This window comes from Cyanistes caeruleus, chromosome 2, assembly GCF_971803275.1.
Source record: "Cyanistes caeruleus chromosome 2, bCyaCae1.hap1.1, whole genome shotgun sequence".
NCBI classification, from domain to species: domain Eukaryota; kingdom Metazoa; phylum Chordata; class Aves; order Passeriformes; family Paridae; genus Cyanistes; species Cyanistes caeruleus.
Genome location: NC_141702.1, coordinates 56473387 through 56494896, shown reverse-complemented (window position 1 = coordinate 56494896; position 21510 = coordinate 56473387). Strand labels below are relative to the sequence as shown.

The 21510-nt window shown below is 41.2% G+C and overlaps 1 protein-coding gene across 7 annotated transcripts in view; it reads right to left on the bottom strand.

The window, feature by feature from the left end:
- Positions 1–21510, bottom strand: part of MYB (MYB proto-oncogene, transcription factor) — a 28432-nt gene that overhangs the window by 3103 nt on the left and 3819 nt on the right. Inside the window, exons 2-15 of one of the 7 annotated variants that reach the window (XM_086877162.1) lie at positions 21375–21492; positions 19755–19826; positions 18998–19090; positions 18386–18606; positions 16621–16858; positions 15749–15829; positions 15244–15348; positions 13644–13901; positions 12245–12400; positions 10585–10727; positions 9861–9975; positions 9649–9774; positions 8869–8979; positions 8130–8237 (exon numbers count right to left, since the gene is read on the bottom strand). In XM_086877162.1, coding sequence (XP_086733288.1) covers positions 8130–8237; positions 8869–8979; positions 9649–9774; positions 9861–9975; positions 10585–10727; positions 12245–12400; positions 13644–13901; positions 15244–15348; positions 15749–15829; positions 16621–16858; positions 18386–18606; positions 18998–19090; positions 19755–19826; positions 21375–21492 — 1945 coding nt within the window. Of the gene's footprint in view, positions 1–8129; positions 8238–8868; positions 8980–9648; positions 9775–9860; positions 9976–10584; positions 10728–12244; positions 12611–13643; positions 13902–15243; positions 15349–15748; positions 15830–16620; positions 16859–18385; positions 18607–18997; positions 19091–19754; positions 19827–20812; positions 21122–21374; positions 21493–21510 lie in introns of those variants that run through there. The other 6 variants (XM_086877159.1, XM_086877160.1, XM_086877164.1 and 3 more) reach the window with 6 other exon arrangements.

Here is a 21510-nt window from a genome sequence, read left to right as displayed (position 1 = left end):
AAGCTGCTGGGCTTCAGTAGGAGTTCCCTTTCTGAAGGAGAACCAGGTCAGGCCTCAAATCATTAAGTTTCTGCAGTTTTTGTGAGAAAGCTGTGAACAGACATGCTATCCACCTCTTTTCTAGAGCTGTGCACCTTGTGCTGTGGCTCAGCTGAGGGCACATGGCAGAAAGCAGGTGTGACACACTTTCTGCATGCCACAGACCTGCATGCAGCACACCACAGCTCCTTTTATGTCTTGGTTAAACAACCTCCAGAGTAACTTTTTCAAAGGCACCTACACAAGCTGGGAGCCTACAACTCAATAGATCCTCAGTTGCACTCAGTCACCTGTGTATATTTTTCCCTGCTGTTTTAGAGGGATTTGCATGAGGAACCAAATTAATGCCTGGTATAATGCCATCAGTTTTACTTAGAAGTTGGATTTGTTCTGTACACCTAAAAAGCAGCTGATAGTTCCTGAATATCCATAATTTCCAAGGACAAAAATATGCATCTAACCAGTATTTCCCTGTGAACCCCAAAGCTTCAGTGAACCAATCTAGAAATGAGAGATCAGCAGTCCCTTATATAACTGAAAATATGTAAGGAAAAGACCATTTGTCACAGTGTGTCGGTTTCTGAAAAATGTAAGTAACTTCAGGTAAGGAGTGTCCCTATTTTATAAATTAGGCTTAATTGTTAGTATCTACACAGAGCTCTTTGTATTAACAGCCATGTGCTTAGTAGAAAAAAAAAAAAATCAGTATCCTGATATCACCAACATCTCAGCAGGCTGCTACATGTCACTCATTCCACGGAAAGCCTGGTCTTCATCTTTAACCTGATGTCAGTGTGGCAGAAGCTGCTCAGGCAGGCAGTAACCCTCTGCACTCCCACTGGGCTTGGCTGCCCCGGGGAGCACTGGGCAGCAGACACAGCAAGCACAGGAGGACCAACTCCACCCCTCACTTGAGCCTGCTTGAAACTACTTCAGCCTTGCTGTAGGGACAGAAAAGTTTTCATCCATGTATTATTTCTCCCAGAAAATGACACTATTTACACTTTTCCCCCCTCTCCCTATTATGACAACTTATAAAAAAGAGGCTAACTTTGCATCTTGGTGATGATGGCGAGAGCTCTTCTCCAGTGAAGAAAGAAGAATTGGACCCAAAGTAGTATGTTTTCTGATCCAGCATATTTACTAACACAGTTTTCCACTCCACCCTCGGGGAACTCAGATAACATTTAAGTGGGTATTTTTAATAAACATCTTCTGTCTGAAGCCCTGACTCTCAGCAGCCAGCACAAAACAAAGCACAATGCCTGTGCCTTGCCAGCCCTGCAGCGCAGTGCCAGAGGCACGCGTGAAAGTCATCCTGATGGCAGCAGTTTTCCTTCCCTCCTTGGCAGGGAGTGCTGGGTCCTACAGCCCAGGCAGAGTGCCTTGCTGGGCCTGGTCACACACAGCCGTGGGATCTCTTAGTAAAAAGGGTAAAAAGAGATGCTACAATGCCTCCTTCCACACCAGCATCGCAGCAAGTACTGACAGGGCTCTGTTACAGGACAGTGGCGGTGCTCCACAGACAGCAGTGCTCAACAAATGCATCAAAAGAAGAGACCCAGGCAGAAGGCTACAGGCATGCAGGGAAACAGTACAGAAACCCCAGCCAGAACACTCCTGTTGTAGAATGCTCATTGCACCCTCCTGACCACACTTATAGGTCTAACTCTGCAAATCAATGGGTGCAAATGATCTTTGTAACCAGAAGCCAGAAGGACTGACCCAAACCCCATCAAAATTGATGGACATGTTTTCATTGATCCAGTGGATTCATCCAGCTTAAATTCAGTCATGTAAGAGTGAGGTGTTTGTTTTGGCACCTAAATACCTAGCCAGTAGGAAGTGAAAGCGATTTCCACAGTAAATTCTTTCCACATACACAATTTTTTCATTGACTTACAGACTAGGAGACTAGTCTTAATTTTGCTACCAATTAAAAGAATTTAAACATTTTCAGACAGTACTTCCACTATATTTTTCTCTTCCAAACACAGCAGTTTCTCTCTTTAAGTTAAATCAGGGTGGTGGGTGGGGGGGGGAGAGAAGAAAGTGTAGTACTGCAAGCTCCCATAGGATTAAATTACAGATCTATGGTACAATTCCAGCTATGTCATTCTCCCTGTCCCTTTTCTTTCTCTCTCTCTCTTTTTTTTTTTTTTTTTTTAACCTCAATAATCCTACCAGTACATCCTTCTCCTGGCAGCAAAACTACCTTATTTATCCTGTAATATGCCTTCAGCTGCCCTCAGGCAAATGTGAACTGTAAACAAACTGTCAAAGCTGTAACCGGGATATCCAGTTAAAGCACTTTAAATAAAAACTTGGACCATCTAGAGAAAACAGACCAGAGTAAGGGAAGAAAACAATGTGGAAAGGTGCTTTTCTAACAGAACTAGTCCTTCTGCTCTTGTAGCCCAGACTGCCTTTTCATATGCTGTCTCTACAGCTTAAGAAAGCTCCTGTGTTACAACACCTTTTGTGTTAGAAGCCAATGCCAAAACCAAACACTGCTGCAGTCCTGCAGTGCTGAGATCCCAAACTGATCAAAGCCTAGTAGAAATCCTTGGGCAAAGAACTGTGTTAGAAGACAGATTTTACATCTTTGTTCTGCTGGCAGGTAGCTTCAGCAACTCCAGCAAAGCTAGTGGTGTTACAAACATTCCCACTAATTTAGTCAAGCTTTGCTGGTATTTAAAAATAATTTTAAAAAACCTAGTGTATTTAAAATATTTTAAATGCTCAATTAGAAGGTCTCTTACCATGTTTCCCTCATGCAAAAATCTGGATTTCTTGCCAGCTTTCCCTTAGGTTACATGATATAGACTGTCTGCAGAATGTGCCACTGAAAAGGAGGCTTGCAACAGAAATGCAGCGCTCCTGAAGCAGTAAAACAACACACCAAGCATAACAATTTCCTAGCAGAATACAATAGACAGCATATGAATAACACGGCTTTCTATTCTGTAAGGATGCAGAACTGGCAGAAGAAACCCATTTACTTATCAAGACAAGACAGTAAAGACTAATTAAAAACTAAAGTGACCATAAATGAATTTTTTATCTCGTTTGACAAGACAGACCATTATTCCTACCCCTGTTGTTAGCTTCTTCTGGGGCACAGGACAGACTTCTCCCAAACTCTGGGACTTTCCAAGTTGCTCAGAAATAAAGTTTGTTAAATGTGAAAGAATTAGATGGTGCAACTTTTCAGCTTTTGTTATAAGCATGATACCAGAGCTAGAAAGAGCTATTTGATGGCATTTTTAAGAGCTTAACCCTGAAGTTCTTGCTCAGATAAAACTCCTGCTCAAGATGTATCTTACTTTCCAAGTAAGATGAATGGACAAGATATGGAAGTGGGCTAAGCACCTGCAACTCCTATTCTTCCCCTCTCTAGTTTTGTCCTTAAGTAATACTTTTTTCCTCCCCAACAGAGACCAGCATACATTGCTGCTAATGTATAAGATGTAAATACTATATTATATTATATTATATTATATTATATTTATTATATTTATTATATTTATTATATTTATTATATTATATTATATTATATTATATTATATTATATTATATTATATTATATATAATAGTTAAGCTGTCACTTTTCTTCCAGAGAGACCATCACCAGCTCAGGGCAGCCCTAACTTCCAATCTGTTTGGAACCCAAATTCTGCTTACCTGGGAGGAAAATATATAATGACTGGCCTGTAACTTTAGACCTTCTCTGGCTCCCTCAGCTGTGGCAAGCCCATCTCCTTCCTATACACATCAGTCACTGGGGAGAGAAGGGGCAACACAAGCGAGGGAAACCTGTGGGGCTACCTTCCCTTGCTGCACAAATCTCAAACACAGGGTGCTTCCCCCTCTCCCTTGGTTAAATAAAGAAAAGTATGAGATTTCAGGACCTTCTTCCCCCAAAAAGCCACGGAGGAAAAACAGAGAAAGCCTGCTGTTGCAGGAGACCATGCTGCCTTCCTGGCCGCTTCGTCTTACAACCGGCTGCAAATAAAACAGCATTTCACTTTTTAAACCGGGAAAATTAAGCTTCATGACAGCTCAAACACCTGAAAAAAGGTTAACCAAGTAACTGTTATAAAATCCTTTAAACTTATTCTTTGAAGAAAATGGCTACATAAACCGCCAAAAGTCAGGAAATTCGAGCTGAAATGTGTCAGTCTGTGGTTAAAAAATGGAAAGTGACAGGAGCTCGGGGTTGAAGAACATTCTCTTTAGCTTGCAGGGCTTCTACCTTGTGTTGTTTCCTTTGTTACTGGGGGAAGAAGATATCAAAGCAGTGCTATTTTCTTAAAAGGCTCTATTTCATGGTGTCTTTTGATAGCCTGCAGGGTTAGGTGGAAGGTCTGTGATTTAGCCTACTTTTCTATCTGTTAAAATGTCTATGTTAGGATAGTTTGTATTATGTACCGCTACTGCTACAGAACATAATGTGAAATAAAATTTAACTTTGACATAGGAAGGGCCAGAAACAGAGGGGTTTTTATGTAACCTCTTACAAGGCAAAATTCAAGCACATGCTCAGTACAGATCATCTGTTTGTCGTGGTATTGGAGCATGTTATCCCAAAATCTTAACCCTTGGAAAAGCTGCTAGTGAGACCAAAATCTCCCTGACATGCAATTAAGTGACAAAAATATAGGGTGCAGAAATACAGGTTTTAACTAACCCCATGAATTCAAAGCAGAAATATTTGGGAACCATGCAATGGAGAGTAAGTCTACCCCAAGGCAACATGTGGGATTGGTGAGACATTCCTGTTCCTGCCAGTCTGATAATACTCAATGCACAACCATGAGATTTTTCAGACAGGACAAAAGAGCTGGCTGAACCTCCACACCTTACCAGAAAGATCTTACACAAAACTGCCTTTACAGCCAATGACTTAGGGAGACTTAACAGGGGATTGAGTGAGGATAGAGCCCAAACTCCTCTTGGGTCTACAAAGGCTTCTTCTCCCTTTGCTCTATACAGCACTGACAGCACCAAAATCCAGTGGTGTTATATGGAGCTGCCTGACCTCACATGCCAAATGATGCAACGTGCTGCTCCTGCTAAGTGAAGGTGAATCATATTGTGCTATCTGATAGGGTCATCAGCTGCTATTTACTAAATGGCATATGATCAGTCGTGTACCCAAAATGCAGTAAAAAATATCATTAGAGATGTGTTTGAACATTTGCTACTCTTGCCTTCTTTGGAATTTAACAGCAAAACAATAAGTAATCAAGGATTTTGATCAGTTTTTCGCTAGCCAAATATCATTGTGCAAATGTAGTGCAAATTATTAAAGCAATGGAAAACCGTGGGCTGGTAAATATATTGCCTCCTTCTTTTCTAAGTTCCAATTTAAAAGAAAATGGAATTTTAAGAACCAAGCACATTAAAAAAAAAAACCCTAAGTTAAGTGCTGTCTTTGTTTCTCTCTTCCCTGTCCATGCACAGATCCCAAGGTGCAGAGATTGCCGTAATTCTTTCTTGGCCTGAAGTCAGTGAGAATTTGCCTAAGTCAGAACTGTTGGATCAGGCCCAAAATATTTGCAGCAGCAATGTCAACATATGCAGACACAATTAAATTTCACCCACAGGAGTTCCCTCATGTTTAATGTCTACTTTCATGGGAGCAGTGGATTTAGACCAGAATTTGTTTGTGTCTGTGCATGTGTTCATGTATGAGGGTGAGATACCAAACTCAAGCCCGGAAGGGTAGAAAGCACAGGACACTAAAACATGCTAAAATCTGCTCATGTACAAGACACAAAGAGTAAAGACAACAGCAAGCACAAAGGCTAATGTTTTCCATGGCTTTGCACCATTTAGACATGCTATGCCCTAATCACGAGTCCATTTACACTGAGGAGGAGGAGGGGAAGCGTTAGGGACAGAGCAGCAGCAGCTTTTGCTGTGAAACAGAGCCAGACTACACGTCCTTTCTGAGCTGCACAGAGCCACACTCCTCCCGTCTGACAAGAAGCCAAGTAGCTTTACCATTACTTTTAACCACGACACCAAGTCCAAAACATAGTGCAGCCGCTGGCAGACAATGCTGCATTGTTATAAAAGGTCTGTATTTCATTCTGAAAAAGCTGTCTGTGCCACCATCACAGAAACCTCAAGCCTCATTCTTCACTTAAGATTACATTTCAGATGAAAAGCTCAATGTTTCATCAGCAGAGAGAACAATTTCACCTTCATGCTTGTACACCAAGAAGCTGCATACTAACTATTCATTTTGGGGCTTTTTACAACTACTGGTTCTTTCAGTTCAACATACTTTAAACACTGAGAGGAGTTGGAAGTCCTTTTTAACTCAGTTCCTACTTAAGAAAAGGTCCTCTTTATCCAAACAATGAGCATACCTGACTTTTAACATGGTTTTCCTGACCAAGGATTGAAGAATTGAATCCAGAATGATCCACAAATTGACTCATGTAAACTTCCTGAACAAAATCAGCATGAGCGAGGACAGAAGGTTAAACAAGCCCTTTCGTTTACAGCAGCTTGTAAAGAAATTATTTTTAGATAGCAGGAAACATAACACCGGTACACCAAAGATCAAAAGATCCCATTTTACAGACCTCTCAGATCCTTCTTTTTTATTACAGCCAGAGTGCAGGCAACTACCACTAACTGGACAACACACAGCCCATGCTGCTTAGCTACCTGAAAATCTTGTCCTAAATCTGTGAAGGAGCCCGGAGCTTGGCTGGGGTCACGGTTCTCAGACGGGTGTTGGGGCACAGCAGGGCTGAGCTCAGGGCGACCAGCAGCCTCCTCCCACACACCCACCAGGGAGCTGCAGCAAGCCCCAGCAAAGCTGGAGACCCAGGCTCCTTTGCCACCAGGTGGGTCTGAATTCTGCCCCTATACACTGCCCTAGATCAGGGACAGCGGATCTGCAAACCCTTCTCTTGGCTGTCAACCACAGTGCAGCCAAGAAACACAGGTCATGAGGGTAGAGCAGATAAACAGTGCTGAGTGTGAGTCTTTGGCCCCTACAGATCCCACATGCCAAGGGGAGTCCTAGTCCCTGCTCTCCAAAGCTGTTTTTCATCAAGTGATTCTGCAGCACAAAATACAAGGCTACTCCATGGCAAACTGTGCCAAATGGGGACATGTGTGAAATTTTACTATCTCCTTTTTTAATGCCTGGCTAGAAATGCTTAATCAAAACCAGCCTTTATTCATTCCTGCCTACTGTAAATAAGCCCAAATGTAAATTCTGGAAAGAGGGAGGAAAGAAAGGATTAGCCATGTGGACTATTCGTCTGAAAGTCAGGAACTATGGAGTTACAATTTCCTTCCTGCCAGTGACTCACCCTGGGGAATGAGACACTTTCCTTTAGTTCTCCCAAGTGGAGAAAGGCTATGAAATCACTTAGTCATCTACCTCGGAAATACAGAAATTATGTTTTGTTTTCTGAATGACTTGCAGTGGGTTCCACCTAAAGTACACAAGAGCTGCCAAACTGGCTGCTTATGACCTTGGTGGGCTTTGGATCGGTCCCTGTGCAACAGTTCTGTTTGAAAGCACAGCAAATGTCTGTGTTTGTTAACACTTGGCAAAAGCACAGACACATAAACCCCAGCCTGACATCTGACTTACAACAATTACACATTCAGCCTGCACTGGGGAAAGGCCATCCTGGTGCTGGGCTGGATGGGCAATACTGGCCACACCTGTGCCAGCCCGGCAGTGCTGGAGTCTCTCCTCTCACCCCAGGGCCAGTCACAAGCTCTGGCCATCACCACATCACTCAAATCTCCAAAAACAGCAGTGCCACTTACAAGAAGTCTATAGGAAAGAAAACCCCTCTGGCCCACATTAATTCTCAGTCCTACCAATTTCACACTGCACCCATCTGAGTTACAGTGCCCCACACACAGAGCTGTGTCCAGTTTAGCTTCCTGGCTCTGCTGCAGCCACTGTGCTCTCATATTCCACAGGCAAAGTGAGATCCTCAGCCACATTCATCTGAACATTTCATTCTTCCGTACCCAAAACTTAAAATTGGTCTGTGAGAAATCAATATCTATACATATGGATGCTTTTATCAAGAAATAATTACCTGTAGAGGACTAGCTAGTGGCCTGTTTCTAGGTACTGCAACTGTTTTGTGAAAACTATCATCATCTTCAGACACAGGCATCTTTAAAATGGAACTGGTAAGAAGATTCTGAACAGGAAAAGAGAAAAGAAAAAGGTTTTCAGCAACTCATGAGAACAACATGAACTGGAATGCACTGTAAGTAAGCTCAGCTTGAGTGCAGAAGTTGCTACACTGGGCACAGCCACAGATGAGGAGCAGACCTCAGCCCTATGTCCCTGGGACTTGGCTTTGCAGGAGCATTGCCCTGTGCAAAGGTTTTCCATCCAGTGCAAATCACAAGTTCAAGAATAACAGCAACACTGAATAGCCCATAAGTCCTGGCAATGCAAAGGGAACTGTGCTCATGCAAGGTCTCCTTTGCAAAAACCAAGAGAGTCTCTCTCTCTTTCACCAGTTTTTAATTCTGAGATCTAGTCATTTCTACACACAGGTGCAGGCATCCTTCAAGTGTAGGCTCTTCAAAGTCTGTGGGCTGCAAAATGACTGCAACTTCTGCAACCTTCTATAGTTATCAGAGTGATAATTAAGAGTAGCATTTTGCTTTTTAAGCTTAGTACAGGAAAATGATATAGAAATAAGGAATAAAGCCTACTTGTGAAGAAAATCAGAAAAAAATAAATACTCTCTCTAGTATTTAATAATCAAACAGGGATGTAAAACAAAGTATTCCTTTGATGGTGTGAAAACTTATACTTACTGGCACATCTTCCATTGTAGACCCAGGTGTAAAGAGCTGAGTGTTCAGGTTTTCTCCTTCCCAGTGGCTTGAGCAAAAAAAATTTCCAGCTTTATCTGTTGGGGACTCCACCTGCAAGAAGAAAAGGCACCATTCAACCACTACATAACTGACCAGGAGATTTCTGTCAGTTGCTTAACAAATATTCTTCACAGAGGTGCAAAATGCATGTTTACAGTCACATCTTTTACAGCAGCCTTGCTCTTTGCAGAAGAAAAAAGTTCAAGGTTCTCCAAAAAAAATCCCCATCTAATAAAACTTTGAATACTTGCACTCAGTGCTCTGTCAGTATTCAGGAGTTTAATCCCCTAGAAAGGATTGAGAATATATGTATTTTTAGAACTTTAGTGACAAAGTAATATAATGCAATGTCCTCAAATGTTCAGGTTTCTAAGTCACTCCATGGAGCTTGGTCCCTATGGGGTTCTTCTATACTTTTCACCAATATTTGAAAGATTCAATCCAAATTCATGTCTAATTTTTCTTTTCTTTTTAAGTTTCAAACGAAAACTGCATTAGAACGGCCCAAGCAAACCCCTGCTGAAAACAGCAGAAAGACTTCTATGGAAATCAATGGGAGATGAATTAGACATGCCTAGTGTACTATATGGAACCGACACTAAGATCTTGGGGCTCACATGAAAGAAAAGCAGACACAGCTATTTAACAGAAAAGGCATTGCTATAAGTTTCTCAGCAAAGAGTTCTGAATTAAATTGCCTCAGGTAAGTTTGAGATTTACCTCTTGTTTGATTTTCTTCAGCAAAGGGGGTCCACTTTCATGTAGCCCAGCCACTATTGCAGATTCCTCCGACTCCTGCTTGATAACATCCTGCAGATCTTCTACAAGATGAGTTGGAGTTTGAGGCTGAAAGAAAGAAACGTTATATCCAAGTCCCAGAACATCCCTCTGCACTATTATCAAAGCAACTTTTATCATTGTTTCCTTCTTACCAGCATCTTCAAAGGACCGTATTTGATTTCCTGAGCTGCAAGTGCGTTTTTGAATGGAGTGGGTGTTCTTGGAGAGCTCTCTAATATCGACCTCTTGATTGCTGGAGTCCTGAAACTTTAAAAAGAAGGAGAGGAACTTTAAAGGAAGATGCTTGGAAATACTACCTCTTTACAGAAATGCGTGCATACAGGCAGTATTGTTATAAGACTTTAGAAAACATTTCCCTGCGATCCTATAATCCATTTTGCCTTTAGAGCAGAACATCTCTTTGACTGTGATAGAGTGCAATGACTTTATTTTAAAAACTGGAGAACCTATATGCATGGTTTAACAACCTACCTTCATAAAGCGGAAGTTTTACTCCCACCCAAGAAAAATGTGAATGTGTGAGCAAACAACTCTGCAGGAAGCATAGAATCATAGAATGGTTTAGGCTGGAACAGTCCTTAAAGATCATCTAGTTCCAAACACCCTGCCACAGGCAGGCACACCTTCCAGGAGATCAGGTTGCCCAGGGCTTCATCCAGGGACAGGCCATCCACAACTTCTCCGGCCAGCCTGCTCTCCAGTGCCTCACCACCTTCTCAGTAAAGAATTCTATCCTTGCATCTAATCTAAACCCACCCTCTCACAGCCTAAAGCATTTGCTGACCCAGCAAACTTTGGCAGCATGCCAGTGTGAAGAAATGGACCCTCATGAGTTGGACAAGACAACGGACTTACACGTGGTTTTCCTTCTGAGCTTTGAAAGTCTGTTCCCTGTGCAGCGGGGCGGTCACTGCCATCTTATGGCCACAGACCGGCGTGGAGGTGAGGGCAGGGTTGTCCAGGTTCAAGTTTTCATGATTGGATGAGGTGTTTAAGAACTGCATGTGTGGAAAGGAAAAGTTAACAGGAACGTCCAGATTAAATGGCTGACCTTTTAAACTGACATTATTGAACGAAAGAAAAATAAATTCTTTTCTTCTGATTGACATGAGTCACTCTCCTGACCCTACGATGAGAGCAGAGGTATGTTGGGTACCTGACTACATTGTGAAAAAATGCTCAATGGCTTGGCTCAGGAAGCTAGAGAGGGAAATTCTAAAGGAAATGACTGTTCCAATGAGAAACACTTTCTACCACTTCCAGAGCCTGATTTGGATTTTCTCCAAATAAATTTTAATTGAGACCAGTGTGACCAAGAAACTGGGTGAAAATGAACAAGGAATGTTTCAGAAACAAACTCACAAGAAGCAGGGTTAAATTCCAAAAATATTTATATGGGGCATCTAGGAGCTTTTAAGGCAGTAAATAAAGTGTTTATGACAGGAAAACATATTTCCTATCATCTCTCTCAAAAGAAAGTACTTCATTTTCAGAGCATAAAATGAAAGCTGCCACCTTTGATGGGTGCGTGGAACGCTTTGGAATGGAAACATCTGACTGAAAAAGAGGCAGCACTATCTGTTTGGAGAAAATTGCTCTTGCATGTGTTCTACCTAGTAATCTAAAATATTGCTTCTATTTCTAGCATCTACAAATTTGTGAGCATAGTGATATCTTAATTCTGACAACAATTCAATGTGTTCCCTTCCAGATTCGATCTGCCACTTTATAAAAATGTGGCAGGTAAGAAAATCTGGCTTTCACTGGAAAAATTACATATGATTAAAATAGCTATTAGGTAATGGGAAATACAGTGGGAAATCATTACATGAAATCTTTTACTATCCTGCACGAAATACCATTTCTTTGACATTAAAGACTAAAGCAAACCAACGCAGACAAACAAAAAATCCAAAACACTTTTAAATAGTGCTACAGCTGTGAAACAAAGCAACCATCATCAGGAATTTGAAAGTGCACGCCAGGCCATTTTAAAGGGTCATTCTCCTCATTCCTATTCCACTCCAACTCTCATGGCCTGGGCAGAGGATGGCAAGTGCGATTTGAATTTTCTGGTTGTTGTCAGTTTGTCTCACAACCTGAATGCTATTTAAATGCAGTTTGGGGTTTTCTAGGTCAGTGAATCATACTGCAAGTGGACAGAGATGGAAAGTATCACAGGTGATCACAAATGTTAAACTCTAGGAGTTGGAGTTAGCAGCAAGAGTAAAGCAAGGAATCACACTCCCCTACAAAAAAGATCCAAAAAGGCAAAAACCAAAACACAAAAAAACCAAGCCCCAGAGATGAATTTAAAAACAAGAATCAACAGTTAACTTGCTGATTAACTAAACTCAGTGGTGAAGACTAGGAGCAGTGAGAAGATTCAAACACGGAGTGAAATCAACAAGCACAACGGTAATTAGTCATTTGTTCCAAATGATTAGTTTCTAAATTGTTAAGACTGGGGTGACTTTTGAGAATTAGTAACATCTGTGCAGAAGTCTTGATCTACCTGCGAGGGAGAGAAGGGCAGGCTTTTGACAGGGGAGCGCTTAGAAGGAGTTGAGCTGCTGACGTCAGCTAGGACCAAGGTGCTACCGTGGCCACTGGCTAAGGGGCTGCAGTGCCCTCTCCTTTTGCGAAGAAGGACCCACGGAGCCGCACTGCCCTGTGAGGCAGATAAGGTCTTTGGTGAGCCAAGAGAGCCCTGACTCGACATGACTTTGCTCAAATTTGTGGTGGGCTGTCCTTGAGGTCTACAAGCACTGGCCCCTCTTTGCTGAAGCTGCGCGACTGTGCCTGAGGGAGCTCTGCTAGCCGGAGTGTCTGTGTCTTCAAAGAATTCAAAACTGCTGAGATCACCCCATGATGAAGGATCCTGAAACAACGTGGGAGGCACGGAGCTATAAGACAGTGTATAGTGCCACCTCATGAAAATACAACGCTAGGATATGCCTGTAACCAATAACAACAAAGTCTTTCCCAGTTCAGTTCAGCCTGACCCTGTTCATGGGAGCAGCAACACTGTGAACACAATTTGTGTTTTAACATACCTTGATCTTATCAAACTGTCTGACATCCTACTAGTGTTGCTGGCAACTGAGTCCCTAACAAATGAGCCAAATTATGTCCTTACTATTTGCTTGCCCAGTGTTTTCTGCTTGGTGTGATGACGGTGCCTTTTGTTACAAAAAAATGTGTGCTGTAGACCAAAACTGGCCTCCTCCTAACATGCAATGCTGCTCTGGACGGGCTGAAAGGGAAATGATACCGCATGAAGCAGACATCTCTGCTTCTGAAGGAGGTTGCCACCAACAGAAGTACTTTAATGTGCTACTTCTTTACATTAGCGTCCCAGAGACTGCAATGAGAACAGGCCCATGTCAGTCAGATGCCTGACATTTAAATGTGTGTTTACAGTCCTTCACATATGCCAGGGCAAGCTCCTTAAACTTTGAGAAGCAGCTATTGAGGCTACAACTAAAAATTCTAGAAAATGATGCAGATACATGAGCAGCCACACACAAACCTATGGCACGTGTGACTTCAAATATCAATAAATACCATCTCGTTGTTTAAAATTTTTCACGGTATCTCTGATTTTATTTTAAGGAGACTTAAAATTGAGAGATTGTTTCAAGCTCCTACTGTGCAGCTTGCCAAAACTCACACTCCCATTCCAAGATGTAGCAGGAAAGGGAGACACCCACAAAAAGCATATGCGCCCATGCTTGAGGGCTTCACTTACGAGCAGCTGCGCTTTGTCATGTCAGAAGATAAGCTTCAGATCCTGGAGCAACTCGAAGTTACTCGGGGAAAAAAACCAACAGCCACATTTAGGAGAATCCCAGCTCCTCACCCCTTGCTCCTTGACCATGCACAAATCCACCTGAGGCAGCAAGTCTACTTACGGAGTCTATTAACTGGAGTGTTTCAGCAAATTCTAAGAGATTCTTAACATTATCCAGGATGTTGCTCTGGTGAACAATCATGCACCGTGCAGGGGATGCACTTTCCTCAGGTAAGCAACCGTGATCCACCGGTGGAGATGGAGTACAGTGGTGATGTTCCCCCAAACAGGAAACAGGTGCACTGTCACCACTGGTCCTGGTACTGTCAGCAATTGTGGTGCTGTGCCAGCCGGGGTAGTTTGATGTGTGGTTCTGTGTCTAAAGGAAGAGGGGAAAAAAAAAAAAAGAAGAAAAGGGAGGGGGGAAAGGCAGAAGGAACTTAGCAATGAAATTGCACAAGGTGTCAGATGCCACTGGAGGAAAGATAAAAGTAGTTGCATCATCATCTAAAGGCTTATGCCTATGAAACAATTGTCAAGATGTTTCCTTTCATCAGTGCAAGATCTTGTTTTAAGTAATACTGGCATTGTATTTGTTATCCCAAAGTTACCTCATAATTTACTTCCAGGATTATAGGCATATGTCATTACTAGCACATAATCAATTCACACTTTGTTACTCCAAGTGCTCAAAAAGTGTCTGCAAGTCCTTTTCTGTAAGAAGCGAGAAACGGCAGGATTTCCCTACGGAGCGCTCAGCACCGTAGAAGGCTAAAAGTTTTTAGAGTTAGAGTTGCTTTTGTCTGCTTATCTCCTTTTCTTCTGCTATCCCTGTCTAATGCTACAGCTTACACCAATGCAATGAAGAGGCTGTCAAATCAACGTGGTTAGGAAAGCAGAAGAACAAATTAACAGAAGTTTCTTTCCAGTGTGATCATGCAACAGAAGAAATTGCAAAACATTAACTAAAGTTAAAAAGTGGCCAAACTAACGTATCATGCATGCAGTTCTTTTACTATTAATTTAACTATTACCCAAAAGGAAAAAAAAAAAAAAAAAATGTTCTGCTGGCTATCACCTATCTTCAAAAATGATTTTGGGATTCTTGGCTTTGGCGATGGTGTTAAGTAGTTACACAAGGGTTTTCACACATTAACATCCAATGGCATATATAGTGAAGTACAAGAATTCAGTAATAGCCAGCACTTGCTCCACACATGCAGTTATGAAGAATCTAACATTATTTGGAGGAGTAAAACAAATTCTCAAACATGCACCAAGTCTGAAGCTTATGAAGTTTATAAAACACAGATGAAGGAAAGAATGTAACAGAGAAGAAAAATCTAATGCACAGGCACTACATTTTCATCACGTGAACCATTGCACACTTTCAGAAACACAGATCCCATTATTGATTAAAGGTCTGTGGGATTTTCAATTTTTGTACAATCATCATGTTTCAAATATTACATCACGTTACAGAGCCCAATCCTGCTCCCACTTTGCAAAGTAAGATACCTGCAAAATGTTTGGCTTTTCTTTTTCAATTGAAGAATTTACGAAGCAGATACAGATTTTATATGTGCTATGTTTCATCCTTTTAAAACGGAAATATAGAGCCTTGATTAGTACTGAAGGCAGAGGGGGAGTAAAAAGTTAAAAAGACAAGCACTGGGGTAAGGCTGCTATCCCTCCATCCAAGCACACAGTGACAATCTTACTGGTAATGCCTGCTGCCCTTTCAGTTCATTCTCAGTCGACATTAGTAGCAACTCTAATTCCTTTATTCGCTTTTCTTTCTCAGGGTCTTCATCATTATAGTGTCTCTGAAATTAAGAGTTAAGGGAAAAGAAAAGATAAAGGTCTGATAGGATGTAGCAACTAAAATGCTCACGGTTTGCCGACCTGTGGTTATAACAGCTAAATCAGATTCAAAGATGAAACAAATGTCAATTGTGTTTTCCACTACCAAAGTCTCTGCTGAATTTCAGTATAGTCAATTGAAATGGAGAAAGTGAAAGCCATCACACCAGATGTCAACTACTGCATTTTAAATCCACTTCAGAAGGAGCAACTATTAGCCATGTTAGCACTCCCCGACCTTCCCCATTTTCTGTTTTCACCACACTTAATACATTTAAATGTTTCCTTAATGTACAATGTCTGCATTTTAGTTTAGCAAATATTTAAGAAATTGACTCTTGAAATGAGGTTCAAGTTATCTACCTGGATAGCTGCAGCAGCTGGCTGAGGTACATTGACAATATTTACATGCAGTGCTACTGGATACGGGATCTGACCAGGAACCTAGGTCAAAAAGCAAAAATTGATTATTTCCATCATATCATCTGCTTGCATTCTCAATTTGTGTTAAACATACTTTGGCTTTAGGTACTCAATATTTGTAGTCTGTGGAGATGAAATAGCAAAAAAACCTAAAAATGCTTACAAGAAAAGTAATCAAGTTTTTAGGAATATGACAGTGAGCATTAGAGAGGAAGAAAGAAAATTCATACATGAAATATTTACCTTTCCTGAACAAGACAAGATGAATAATTTATAGACACATTTGTAAGGATTTTCTAAATTGAAGTGAAAAAGCAAAAGATGCAATACATTAGCATCTAAAACTCTACAATGCAACTGTCTGAAGCAGGATTTCATTATTAATCATTAATAGAAAAGAAATTTAATTAAAAACAATATTTGTTCACTTGGTTCTGACAGGCAGCCCACAAGCAGAGTACTACTAAAGAGCATGTGGGAGATTTTGACATGGGACACAGAATTAACCAGATTCAACAGATATTCAAGAAATTTAATATTCACAGCTCTAAGAAATAAGCTAACTGCTCCCAAGGCGTTAAACCCGCTGGACCCATTTCCACCACTTGAACACCACCAGTTTGAAATGTACTTATTTCCACCACTGAACTTAAGTAAAAGTCAAAGAAATCCTCATCTGACATCAAACACACCCAAGTCCACCAAGACAAAGAAAATCCTTCATGCTGAAACCAGGCATGGCTAAATGGCACCCATCCATTCAAGGAGGCAAGACAAGCACCCCCAGCACGCTGACATTTTCAGGCACTTACGTTCTGTGGCTCAGGGATGTGGTAGTAGGGGTAGTCACTGCTCAGCGGGGGCTGGCTGGCCACCGGCAGCTGGGCGGGTGGCGATGGGTTGTGAGCAAAGGCCATCAAGTGGTTGTTCTTCTGAAAGCCAGCAGCTGCTGAGGAGTGGCAGGCTTTGGAGGACTCCTGCAGGTAGCCCTCCTGCTCAACCTTTCGGCGCATGGTGGAGTTCCAGTGGTTCTTGATAGCATTATCAGTTCTGCAACAGAAATACAGAGGAGTTTGAAAAATGAGCATTTCCAATTCAGACAGGTCAGTGGGCAGGGAACTGCTGTCGGCATTTCTGTTCGAACCCTGAGCTCTTCTCTGACCTTCCTCCTACCCCCACCACTACAAATGCTACTCCCTACTTCTCAGGAAAGATGCTCAGTATAAAAGTTAGGGAAAAAGAAAAACAGGCTACAGTTGTTTACGTACTTTTTAAAGCAATCCCTCGTGACTTAGATCCTCAAATTGTAAGAAATTTCTAACTTCATCTTCACCTCATTCCCATGAAGTGAGGAGACAACAAAGGGTAGCATCCCTTTGAGGCTCTCCTAAAAGAATGCCAGCATCATCTTCCTATATCTTAATATTTCAGTGGAGTCTTATTGTGTCTCATTGATGGAAAGAAAGACTGTGGAGAACAGCTGTGAACAGACTAACTTCCAAGCAACTTTCCAGCTGGTCACCTAGACAACAACAACATCATGCTGTACACAAACTCTGTAAACAAAACTGCTGGGATTTTTCTTAGATGCAGAAAAACTGAGATTCAAATCCTCACATATATGAGTCAGGAAAAGCAAACTTACCAAGTTTGTGAGATTTTAGGAGTAAGATTTAAAACAACTCTGCTATTTGAAAAACATCACCACTGCATGGTATCATTCAAAGAAGCATCTCTGATGTGTGGAAGCTACAAAAATATTCCCAAGGGCTAATTCCTTTCTTGCTATCTTCTAGAAGGTGAAAGCAGCCTAGGGAATGACTGCTTGAAAGGCCATCATGATCTTGGGGCTTATATTTAGGTCTTGAAGATGTTTTGTCAAATAGCAGGAAGAAAAGAAGGAAGGGAAACCTCTCCCTTGCTTGCATTAGTTGCTTGCCCACATTTTGAGTCACTTTTAATCACAGCAAATAAGACACTGGATCTTTGAGGTTATATGCAAGCTGTACAAAAGCTTTCCATGAGACAAGTATTTCCAGGACCAGAGTTTGAAGAAAAAGTTTCTCCTTCTTTACGCATGTTTTTTTTAACAGGTCAAAATCATCTGGATGATTCAAGAACAATTACAAAAGTTGAAGAAACCTTCTCTTAAATCATTTTGAATAGACAGGCTACATTTCATATTGAAGGCATACCCATAGCTGAATGTAAATTATGATCTACTTGCAGAGCCTGATCCTTCCCTGTTTAATTGATTTAAATGTTGACAGTCATCACATGCACAAATAAGATTGCACAGACATTTAGGAAACTCTTATAGTCTTGCTCCAGTTACTGGCATTTTACCTATGGCAAACATTAAAAGCCTGTAAAAATAGCAGATTGTTGCATGTACTGACCAAACAGTGAAGTTCCCCACAGAGAAAAATGCACATCAGTGTCACTGGCTTCCCAGGTTTTGATTCCAAAATTTTTTTGATTTATACAGTGCAGCCTGAGGCGACCAAAACAGACTGCTCAGACCTGCAGCTTTTTCATTTTTTTCCTTTCTTAAGAGCTAAAAGCATATGTCATTACCGTCCAGGCAGCAACTTTGCAATCTCTGCCCATCTGTTTCCCAGCCTCTTGTGTGCCTGGTAAATAATTCTATCTTCCTCTTCTGTCCAGGAGGTTTTCTTCACTTCTGGATTCAAATGGTTGTGCCACCTCTCCCTGCACTGTTTTCCAATCCTTCCCTTCAAATGCTTAGCAATGACAGACCAGCGCTTTGGACCGTATTTCTGAACGAGCTCTATTACCTTCAAAGAAGGACATAAAAACTGCCTGTATTTAATGATGCATGATGAATCAATGAATTTTTTTTCTGTGATGAAGCAATATTTTCAACAACATTTCTCAAAACTGCCACAGCAAAACTAATAGCAATTAAGGTTCCCCACTTCCCATTCATATTTTTACCCAAAAGGAAAAATCTGGTAATAGTTAAGGCATTTCTAGACTGCAATTCTACATTACAGTGCTGTAAAGCAGCAGTAATTTATTTGCACAGCAAACTTAGAAAGCACTACACAAATACAATCTGCCTCTGGCCATAATAATGCTGAGACCACCAAAGTTTCCAGGAGTTTTGCCCCAACACCTGAAATCTGCTAGTAAGGCATTAATCAGACAGAAAGGAAAACTGATTACCCTTTGATCCTCCTCTTTAGTCCACGGACCTTTAATAAGTTCTGGGTTTAGTACCTTCTGCCATCGGTGCTGGCACTGAACATCTGTCCGATTCTAGTGAAATGGGAAATATAAAGAGTGGAAAATCCTTTAGACAAGATGAAAGTAGAGTGAGAATGCTCTTATTTACACACACTTGTTTTGATGTACTTCACTGCCAGCTAAGACTACTAAACAACATAGAGTGATATAGTAAGTCTGAGAAGAAGGTGGTCACCTATCAGCTTGCTCGCAGAATAGGTAAGATTTCCATCACTTCTGCATTGAGGACTCCATCATCAAAACTACACAAACTTTATCTTCCCCATCTGCACATTAGCTGGCATGCTTTCACATGCACAACTTCAGCAACAGCCAAACTGTTCACTAAGCAATTAGCTTCAAAATCATACTTACAATTCACTAAAGTTATTTCCTTTTGCTGTGCTTAGATATTTTGTCTCATTGTCACATTGACCATCTACTGTGCAAGTACCCACTATCCCTCATTTTTGCTTGTTTGATATTATCCAACTCTTTATGAGAAGCAAAAGAAAAAATTAATTATAAGGGTTTCTACAGTAATCTAACTAAATTTCTAAGGTCTATGTTTGTGGAAGTTTTAAATCTCCCCTGAAAATACAACTATAAAGCAACCATTCCTCTTCCCCTTTATCAAGGAAACCCCTTGATAAAGAGCTGCTACTAAGCCTAGAAACAGAAACCAATATCCACTTACAGGAAGGAAATTGGCAATGACTTTCCAGTCTTCTGTGCCATTCTGCTCCACAAGCTTCTTCAACTTCTCATCCTGAATCATAAAAAAAACCAAAAAACCCAGATATAATAAATATTGCAATCTCTTGTAATCCAAATGAAATGTGTTTTTTTTAAAATTTGTTCTTATGCATCTACTTCTGCTTTCTGAGTGTAAAGAAGGGTGGCCTGCAGACTTCTCATGCTTTTAATTGCCTAAAGCAGAAGATTTTTCTACCCCTTTGGATTTTGGTAGGTTCTTTACTGTGCTGTAGGAGAAAGACTGACTTCTGTGCAGTTCTTTGACTCACAATATACATTCACATTTTACTCATCAAAGCACTGTAACTGTTATTCTTGGACCAGATTTACAGGAGGAAATGGGAATTTAGATGCCAAGCATCAGAATAACCTTGAAATTTAGTAACACCCAGGCATTCAGCTACCTGGGGACCTCTGAACATCACAGCCTTAAGCTTTATGCATCTTGCAAGTAATGGGAGTTCCAGTGATTTGCTCAAGGCCTATCCACCTACAATAAATGCACAATAAAACTAACAGCTCCTTTTTGCTCCTGCTCTCTGTGAGGGAGTTTTGCATAGTTGCAAATAGCAAAATATTTGGCCCAATCTTTCTAATGATAAGGCCAGAAATATAGACCCTAAAGACAAAAGAAACAGATCTTACATACTGGGTTAGCACTTCCCAGCATGCTCCCAGTTCATGTGACAGGAATGGATTTCATGGCCATCCTTTCCTCCCTGGCCACATCACAACCACATCCACCTTTGTAAGGGCAGACTGTGATTTAAAATAAATAAATAAAAGGCTTGCAAGGGGTGACCTGCCACTGTTTTTACATCAATACACATTGTTAGAGAAGAGAAGGTCAAAACATAACTCAAGACCTGTATAAATGTATTCCACAACAAACTCAAACCAGTTAAATGGCCAAAGGAGATTCACCTGGCAAAGGAGTCTGACACCACAATTCTCCCAGAAAGTCACTACAAGGGTATCATGACTAAAATGTGTTCTGACCTTGAAAAGCAAAATACATCTTGAATGCTCTGTTTTGGTACTGCTGGATTTCTCTCCTCCAGCCTTTACTTTATTTCCACTCGGAATCATAACAGTGCAATTAAAGTGCAAAATTCCAATGGTACAGAAGGACTGCAGCAGTTTCTGCCGCTGTTGTTTGCTGCTGTGGGACACTGAACACAGGTCGGTTCTCGCATAGCAACAGTTTCCAAACAGAAAGAGGCAAGCAGCAACAATGAAGCACTGCTACAGGTGATTCGGAATCTGCTTCTTCAACAGGGATTACACAGAGATTCACACGTCACACACTGTAACGCAGAGCTTGGTGAAAATTAAAAAGTCGTGTTTGTACATTTTATTTTAAAGGTGAGACCTATGCTCAAAGTTAAATAAAACACTGAATGGAGCTAGCGGGTCAAAAAAGTTGTCCTCAGATATGGGACTGTCACTGAAGTTTGCAGCTTAGCAATATGGTGAAGAACATGAAGCAACTTGGAGAAGAATGTGATCCATGCTCTCTCTTATCTTTTCACGTGCAGGAGAGGAATGAACTTGGATTTACCTCTTCGCGGGTCCACCTGGTTTTTCCTAAGTGACGTTTTCCAGTCTTAGGAAGCAGACCATCATAATCGTGATCGTACACCTCAACATCTTCTTCATCATCATCACTACTATATATACTGCAAAAGGAAACACAG